The 9,547-nt window shown below is 43.9% G+C and overlaps 1 protein-coding gene across 6 annotated transcripts in view; it reads left to right on the top strand.

The window, feature by feature from the left end:
• The window catches only part of LOC118735097 (phospholipid-transporting ATPase ABCA1), a gene marked incomplete at its 3' end in the record, with an annotated part of 162,324 nt that extends 153,099 nt beyond the window's left edge, over positions 1-9,225 (top strand). For all 6 annotated transcript variants that reach the window (XM_036464714.1, XM_036464712.1, XM_036464711.1 and 3 more), the window contains 3 exon segments: positions 8,198-8,363; positions 8,426-8,889; positions 9,095-9,225. In XM_036464714.1, the coding sequence (XP_036320607.1) occupies positions 8,198-8,363; positions 8,426-8,889; positions 9,095-9,225 (761 nt within the window).
• Between the last annotated feature and the right edge of the window lie 322 nt (positions 9,226-9,547).

Below are 9,547 nucleotides of genomic sequence, written 5' to 3'. Positions count from 1 at the left end.
CTGAGGGTATCCGAGTAGCTAGGGTTTTGCCTTTGTCCACCCGGCGGTGCCGCCGATTCGGAGCCGACCTGCGGCTCTCTCGGCCCTGGTGCTGATGGGTCATGGTTCTGCCGAAGCTTCTTGCTAGCGTTTTCCCCAGGCGTTAGCTGCCCGCTTCTCCGCTTTTCGGCGGGCGTGGTTCTGCTTTCGGTTGTTGACCCGCTTTTCCCTTCTTTGGCGGGCGCGGTTGACTGCTTACTGGTTGGCCGGCTTCTCCGTACATCGACCGGCGCGGTTTCAGCTGCTTTCTTTCCGAGTGCGGTGGTTTCTTGAGCTGTTTGTTAACCCGCTTCTCCGCTGTTTCGCGGGCCCGGTTTTGTGCTGGCCTACTCGCTTATGCTGCCTCTCTTCGTCGGTTTCGGGTACGTGCAAACTTCCCCGATTTCGGTCATCAGTTCTCCCGCTTCTCCACTTATTAGCGGGTGCGGTTTCGCGATGGTGCTGCTTGCTGTCGTTCTGCTTAGCAGACTCCAACTCCTCTACGTGCCGGATTGCTTCTAGTCGCGCAACCTCGGGTTTTGCCTTCTTGCAGGAATCGGAGGTACCATTTGACTGCTGCACCGCTCAGCACATGCCTCCTGTGGTCATTTAATGCCCCTGGTCTACCCGACGGTTGTACTGCTGGTGGCTTGCAGCGTCGATTTTTCTTCTTGATTTTGTGCCAACGCTTTTACGAACTAGACCTGGAGCGGTCTCGTGCCGACGACCCGCTGGACCCGTGCCCGGACGGAGATCTAGATTAGGTTCGCTTCTCTTGAGGATCAGAAGAGGTTGCCTTCTCGGGAGTGGGGGAGTGCCGCTTTCTCGGAGGAAGTGCATGTTCCCTATACCTCCCATCGCTTGTAGAGGGCTCGTCATCCGACCTCGCATGCTCGATAAACAGGGCCATCTCTTCTGCCGTTGTGTTGCTGTTTTTTTGTTGTTTTTATTGATTTTGTTGTTGTTTTCGCTCATCTTGTTCTTACGACCACCTGCTCGTTACGGCAAGCGCAGTAGTCTCAAATTTATGTATGGGAACTCAGTCGTCGACCGCGGTAGAGCCCTGTGCAGCGGCAAGGCCACAGTTACTCCCCAAGGCGGCCCGGTGTTGAGGAGGCGCCGTTCGAATACAGCCGATTGTCCTCCTGGCTGCAAATCGTCCAATGGGCACGGTGTCGCGTTATACCCTGGATTAGGAGGTGGCAGTTCTTGGTCACTGTTGCCCTAGCCTGGAAAGAGGGTAGCGCAGACGCGACAAGAGCGGCTGCGTTACCCCAGTCCAAGGGAGGACTTATGTTGATTCAGCTAAGCCCCCGCACCAACGGCAAGGTGCCTGCCCCAGCGGAGGAAAATAAAACTTAAAACGTAACTAGTAAAAAAACTAAAACGTAAAATAAAACTTAAAACGTAACTATTATTTATAAAATTAATTTTAGAACATAACGATTATTTTCTGAGTAAAAAATAAAACTCAAAAAATAATGATTAAACTTGATTTTTATAAGTAAAAATTAAAAAATAAAAATCAGTTCCGCTGTAGGTATTCCGAGTAGTTAGAAATATATTGGTGTACTCTTTATGCACGCAGCATCTCTCTTTCAGTGTGATTTTTTGAGCAGAAAATTTCAAAAGTAATCGTTGTTTGCGGTCCCTGGTTTTACAACTGTCCACAAGCCTTGATGTCGGTCTAAATGAGTCTAAGGCCCTTAGTGCTGCCTGACTATCCGAAATAATATTTATTCTGGCCCCGTTTGTCCTTCTCCGAAGACATTCTCGAACACAGACCTCAATTGTGAAGACATCCGCCTGGAATATGGTTGGGTATGACCCCATCAGCACACTTTTCTGGAACCTTGGTTCAAGCACGCCTGCCCCAGTACTTCCGTCTTCCATCTTTGATCCATCGGTATACCATACTTGGGACCCTTTGTCAATCATAGATATTATCGCTTTACAGCAGTCCCTTTCAGGAATTCTAACCTTGCAGGGCTTGTCAAAGGATAACTTCAGTAGCATGATATCAGTGAGATTGATAGCGGGATCATCCATAAAAGGCTTGAGGATCTCCTAGTGACCCCAAAGATCCATACTCTTCATGCTGATTACATTGGGCAGCCGTAGGGCACTCCAGCAGGCCTCCTTTTCTATCAGAATAGATAGAGGAGATATGCCTGTAATTATACCGAGGGCATAGCTCCTTCGATGGCCACACAGATCAAGCGGTATAGCTTGCTCAAGGCGGCACCCGCACTTGCTTGCTTTTTTTTGGCCACCAGGCCAGTGCCGCATATGTGACAACAGGTTTCTCGACCGTACTGAAAGACCAATACGTTGGTTTGGGTAATATTCCCCAAGTTTTACCATGGAGTCTCTGGCAGGCATAAAATGCCCTTGTAGCCTAGTTGGTAACGTTAAGGAGATGTGAGTTCCCATTGAGCCTTTTGTCCAGACTTACCCCTAGATACTGCGGCTGTTCTGAGAACTCAATTTCTGGCCCTGCCAAGGTGGGTTTAGTCAAGTTGACTTTCCTTCTTTTGGTAAATTGGACAACGGTGGACTTCTGCGCGTTTATTGACAATCCCTTTGAAGCACACCAGTCTTCCGTTAATCTGAGCGCAGCTTGCAATCTGGAACAAATTGTGTCCTCATGCGCGCCGACAACGTAGATGACTGCTGCTACAACAACAACATCACTAGGTCATCTGCATATCCATATGCCTTGAATCCATTGCCATTTAACTTTTCGAGGAGTTCGCCAACAACCAGTTTCCAAAGTAGGGGCGATAAGACTCCACCTTGAGGACAGTCACGGGTGGCAGTTACTGCTTGCCTACTGTCCGCTAGTTCCGCTATTATAGTTCTGGATTTCAACATGCTTATGATCCAATCCGTTAGAAGGCCAGGAATATCCTTTCGTATCATAGCTGTCGATATTGCTTCTTAAGACGTATTGTCGAAAGCACCTGATATGTCCAGGAATGCACACAAAGCTATCTGTTTATACCGCAATGCCTTTTTAATAACTTGAGTTGGGCTATGTATTGCAGTAATAGTAGATTTGCCTATCTGATATGCGTGTTGACTCTGACATAGAGGCTTATTCCTGATAAAGTTATCTCTTATGTGAAAGTCAATAAGTTTTTCTAATGTCTTTAGTAGAAAGGAAGTGAGGCTAATTGGCCTATACGCCTTTGGAAGTTGTGCTGAGGTTTTCCCTACTTTAGGTATAAAGACCACTTTGACTCCTCTCCATGTTGTTGGTATGTGAGCAAGTAAGAGACTTGCTCTCAGCAATCTAACTAGTGGCCCAGATATTGAGACCAAGCTCTGCTGCAGCAGCCATTTGGGCCAGGGGATTTAAATGCACTTAAGGTTGAAATGGCCCACGATGTCTTTTCTACACTGACGATTCTTCATGCTAGGCTTCTTGTCCTCTTTTTTGCGTACACAGCCTTCGCCATGTTTGTTGAAATACATGTGCCTTGGGGAATTATCCCGGGAAGTGGGTTTCTAAAGGAAGCCTGCTGGTTTCTTCCGGGGTGCCAGTGTAGGTACCATCTGGGTTTTTTGCAAAGTGCATAGGACGTTGAAATGAACTAGTTTAAGGGCCTTCTAAAGGCGATGCACCTCTGGAAGAGAGGAAATACTCTCGCAGTGCTCACGCCACGTAGCCCTTTTAGACCTTCTGAGCTCATAGTTGTAAGCGGTTAGGGCTGACTTGTAGGCGATCCAGTCACCTGTTGACCTTGCCCAATTGAAAAGCTTGCTGGCTGTTTTCCCAAGTTTCCCGAGAGAATCGTTCCACCAAGGGACATCCCTTTATGGCTTCTTGGTTCTCAGTGGGCAGCTCTCTTCAAAAGCTTGTTTGAGGACAACTTGGAACTTTCTCGCCTCGTCCTCAAGTTCATAGACGGATGAAATTGGTGCCGTGGAACTATTCCTTCCCGCTCTATGTAGAGGCGAAAGAGTTCCCAGCTTGTTTTTCTGGGATTTCTGTAAACATGTGTTGTTACTCTTTGGGCTTCTATATCGAATCGAATATGCCGACATAGATACCTCATTTGAGACATGCCAGTTTGAGATAAAGGTCGACAAGCTAGTTGATAAAATTGTCAAATCTAGAACCTTTCCTCTTATAGCATTGACAAAGGTCGGCTCATTATCCCGGTTAAGAATAAATAAATCGTTAGTGATAAATTCAAGATATTACTCACCTCTAGAATTGGTGTCCGAGCTACTCCATTCACACTGATGGGCGTAGGCACTTTAGTCCATACAGCAGCTAAATCCTGTTGTGGCAACTCTGAAATGGGAACAAAAGTCATGTTATTATGTACTAATAGAACCGCTCTTGGCCTGCAGTATGTGGTGTCGTAAATTATCTTACCATCACAGTCGTTTAGGCCTTTAATAGCCCCGACGAAAACCCACGGTTCTTGGATGAATGCGACATCCAAGAGTTCCGTTTTGAACCTCCTGCATAAGACGTCAGAGGCCGCCTTTGCAAGCACGTGATGTGCCTAGGCCGATCTCTTGGGTTTGTCATTTTTCGGCTTTGAAGCCCGCTTGTCCATCTTTTTCCTCCCCTCGACCTTGTATCCGATTCGCATTTAACGGAGGTCGGAAGGATGGCTGGAAGGTACCCTCTTCTCCGTGCCAGGAGTGTCTTTTGAGCAGCAGGGCCGCTCTATGGACTCCTGAAGTGGTGCTTTTTCTTTCTCCGCTGCCCCTGACTACTCTGAAGGTAACCCTTGCAGTGCTTTGGGTACGTCCTTGGAACCACAAGGTCCCACTTCGATACAAGCACTTTGTGCAGTGGAGGAGGAACTGGCTTTAGCAAGTTGGGTACCCTTCGGGTCTGACGACACAGTCGTCTTCCCCTTTTAATGCACCCTGCCATAGCCATAATTGACTAGGTATCCCAGCCTGTCAAGGGTCTCCGCTGAGTGCGGGTCGACCGCTAGAGTGTGCTCAGTGGTGGGTCCTTTCTGTACCCTGTGGAGCATTCTCCAGCTACCTACCCGCAGCCTTTCGTTCTGACCCTCGACAAGGCGAAGGATACTGTCCACTGGAGTGATTGATGGCTCCGGAAAGTACCCAACATAGACACTGGGTTTGGCCACGTCAGTGGCGTTCATTGCCACAATTTCCGCGCCCTTCCAGGGTTTCACCGTTTGGGATACCTTGCGCAGCCACTCCAGCGTTTCAGCGTCTCCGTAGCCAATTGACATTCATCCCGGGCGGAAGGTGCAACCGCTAAACTTGGGCTTCACAGAGCCCTCTCGCTGTCGCCTCACCTCCAGGATGGCCGCCTGAATGGCCTGTAGTTGGTCTAAGGACCAAAGTGTTTTAGGGTACCCTTTAGGGAGAAACCCTAACCTAACCCCATTTCCAATGTCCTCCTGACAGGTCGGCGCCTTTGTGAAATGGGCAAAAGTCCCCTTGGCACTAGGTTTCTTTGGTCCCAGATGGACCCTTTTGTCAGCTGGACCTAGTTTCCGTTTGGGAGAGTTCTCCTCCGGGGAAGATGTAAGGTTCACCGATCGGTTCCTCTTAAGCTTTGTGCCAGCCAGCAAAGTCAGTTCGGCCTTTTATTTTGCCATCGGAATAATGGCTAGCCGTTTGGCATCGCTTTCGCTGACACCTCCGGATAGGTAGAATTTGGGGCGGTTTTTACCTGCTCCAGAGAGTTTTCTTTTAGGAGTACAAGCTTCCTCCTGCTGTGACGATAAGAGCGCCTCTTCCTCATCTGTGGGTATTTGGATGTCGTTGCCATTTGAACCAAAGCCCATGTTGGCAATATCGACATCCATTGCCACCGGGTTGCTGAGAAGGCCGTTTGGATCAAAGTCCATTTCGTCGATTGCAGCGTCCCGAGAGGGTTGAGCGCCTTGACCGTTTGGATTTGCACCCAGTTCGTTCGCTGCGATCGCGCTTTGTTCAGTAATCTCGTTGGGCATCGCGTGCACCTCTGCGACTGCTGACTGTTGTCCACTGTTAGAGGGCACAGGGATTTTATTTTTTTTTCAGTTATTTGTGTTTCTTCCATAGAATCCCACGAGTAAGGGGGAAGACAGAGGTCATCCGAGGCAGAGCCCCGGTACCCTACCCCGGAAAGACTAAATAAAACCAGACGGCGCCACGTGACTGGAGTACGCCGTAAAAAGACACACTAACGTAGGGCCATTCAGTCCGCAGGCACGGCCCGATTAACACCTGGACTTACGGGTTTTATCGAGTTCTCGCTTGATCCGCCATATTCAGTAAAAGCAGGGGCACTGCTCGTAGGGTGTGACTCTTCGGGTGTATGGTCGGTCTTGAGCCATCGACAGCCCCTGATCCAGAGGGCTGCATCACTTGTGAACCTTGACCCCCAACCATATATTAACAAAGGTGATCCATTTCATTGAATTAATGTTCAGATTAGTTATAAGCTTATGATAAATTTCGTTTATTTCATGACAACACTTTAATTTATACAAAAATTTGCATGTACGTAGACATATAATTGACAAACCCATAAAAACAAATTAAAAGATACAGTTGCGGTCAAAGTAATAGCAGCAAAATTCAAAATGATGTTGTTGGCAACTTATCTTTATTTATTTATTGTTAATATTTTTATTTAAAATATTGGTCGATCGATATCAGATACCACATAAATAAAAGTTTCAAAGCTGGCACAAAGTTCGCAAAGTTGCAATATTGTTTACGGATGATGTAAAGCTTTACCAGAAAATTCGACATACAAACGATAGAACGATATAGAAAATCTATATTCATGGTGTATAGTTAACCACTTACACTTGAATATTTCAAAGTGTTGTGTCGTTTCTTACACCAAAAAGACGATACCAATCAATTTTGATTACGAAATAAATCATATAAAATTGTGCCAAAAAAATACGATCAAGGACCTGGGTGTAATCTTTGATTCGAAATTAACTTTTAACTTTTAGCTTTTATCAAAAGCATTCTCAATGATCGGCTTCATACGCAGGAATACCAAAGATTTCTCCGATCCAGTGACACTTAATTCACTTTACGTATCACTCGTGCGAAGTCTTTTGGATTATTGTTGCATAATTTGGAACCCGTTTTATAAAGCTCATGAGAACAAGATCGAGAAGGTGCAAAAAGTTTTCACAAGGTTTGCATTATGTAGATTACAATGGCCTGATGGTTTACCTAACTACGTGGGACGGCGTAAACTGATTGGTCTGCAAAACGTCTCCGAAAGAAGAATCTATTTTTCGATTTTATTTCTATATAACGTGGTCAATTTAAGAATAAACTGTGCTGATATATCGGCTTTATTTAATCGCTACGCTCCTACTTACGAGCTACGGCGCGTTCGCCCTTTTCAAGATAATGTAGTACATAAAACGAATTACTCTTATTACGAACCTCTTGCAAGATGCATTCGTTCATGCCATAATCTTGCACTATAGCTAAATTTCAACCAGAGCCTATATAAATTCAAATAAGACCTTTTTAAATTTTTGAATTAATTTGTAATAGTCTGTAAGAATATCTCTGTAGACGAATAATAATAATAAATTGAACTTAAAAAATGTTCATCAAAAATTTCGATTTTTTAAAGTGAAAGTTCCATGTCGCTAAAAGCTACCATTGATTTTTTATTTTTATTTTATTTTTTTTTGTGCAGGGTGTTGCACATTTTCTTCCATATAAAAGTAAGTTTTGTTCATATGTTATATGAAAGAAAATTCGCATAATTCAGATAAAAAATACATAAAAAATTCTAAAAAAATCAACGGTATTTTTTAGCTATATTTCTTTTACAGAGTTGCTTGCAATAATGCTGCTAGTGACTTACTCACAAAAGCCGCATTAAAGCATGACCATGTTGAGTAGAAGTTTACAAGTTGAAATGAATAATGAAATTGTCGAAAATTCGGGAAAAATCTTGTACCGGCGGAACATTTCAAATTTAATGCAAAATACGGGACGTCCCGGCGTACGTACATATACAAACGTCGAGTGCTCAATGGAAAGTGAGCTTAGCATGAGACGAATTGATGACAGTTGGTTGAAACTGTCAAGCATTACTAGGGGGAAAAATATCTTGCGCTCCAACAATACCCCGTAGCCAAGAATTCCCCGACTTCCACTATATATAAAAATATATTTATTTACATATGTATTAAACATGCAGACGATCTTTGTGGGCTTACTGGAAAATAAATATAAATGTGAACAAGTCAAACGACTCTTTAAATGCTATCGATGTCGACAGATTACTGTGAACAACACCGCAAGCATCGACGTTAAAGAAGAACTAATAACAATTGAGAAAACGACGATTGCTGAGATTTTGAATGGTATGTGTTTAATTTAGTTTTACAAACTAATATTTATTGTGCAACTTTTATAATGTTTATAGAAAACACAGAAAACAATTACCCTTTAATCGTTCATGATTTATACAAATTCTATGATGATAAAGTTGCAGTATGTGGCCTGAATTTCGTGGTAAAAAAACAGGAGTGCTTCGCTTTACTGGGCGTCAACGGGGCGGGTAAAACTTCAACCTTTCAGATGATCACTGCAAATATGACCATTACGGGAGGCACCATAAAAATTTATGGCGTCGATATTATAGGGAATGAGTCAAAATATCGTCATCACTTTGGTTATTGCCCACAAACCGATTGTTTAAACGAATTTATGACAGCATATCAAATTTTATACTACATGGCGAAGTTACGTGGCATATCTGATTCGTCAAGAGCAAATGATGAAGTCTTGTATTGGCTGCAGCAGTTAGATCTTAGAAAGTACAAAGACGTGGATGTGCGCCATTATTCCGGCGGAACTAAGCGCAAATTAAACGCTGCAATGGCAATGGTAATATTAACTATTATATCGTCGTCATCGCTGCAAATGGTCCGTAATGATTTTTTTAAAGCTGATTTTTTAATAACCAAACTAAGACTCAATAGAAAATGAAGTTGTTATGTTAATTTTAAAAGGTATTTGCTTCGTCTTTATGACCTTTTGTAATGATGTCGACGACATGTTCATTAGTCGGATTTAATGCAAATTTCTTTAGATTGGAAGTCCTTCACTAGTATTGTTGGATGAACCAACCACAGGAGTGGACCCAGAATCCCGCCGATTTCTGTGGAAATGTATAAAGGACTATCAAAACCGTGAAAAAACTGTTGTACTTACCTCTCACAGGTAACTAAACTATTACCCTGCCCACCTTTAGTTCATACACTCCACACTTTTAGTTCATACAGTCTTTAAGCAGAAATATTTCAAAGTAGATGAACTAAGGGTTGGCAGGGTGGTATTTGAAAAGCAGCATCTCAGCTTCAATTTATAGCGATTCGACAGAAGTAGTTACCCGTTTTTAATGCAGTTTAACTCGAGACAAATTTAGCATACACTCCACACTTTTAGTTCATACAGTCTTGAAGCAGAAATATTTCAAAGTAGATGAACTAAGGGTGGGCAGGGTGGTATTTGAAAAGCAGCATCTCAGCTTCAATTTATAGCG

Source organism: Rhagoletis pomonella, unplaced genomic scaffold, assembly GCF_013731165.1.
Source record: "Rhagoletis pomonella isolate Grant_MI unplaced genomic scaffold, Rhpom_1.0 Rhpom_scaffold_00003, whole genome shotgun sequence".
Classification (NCBI taxonomy): domain Eukaryota; kingdom Metazoa; phylum Arthropoda; class Insecta; order Diptera; family Tephritidae; genus Rhagoletis; species Rhagoletis pomonella.
This window is presented reverse-complemented; position numbering and strand designations above follow the sequence as displayed.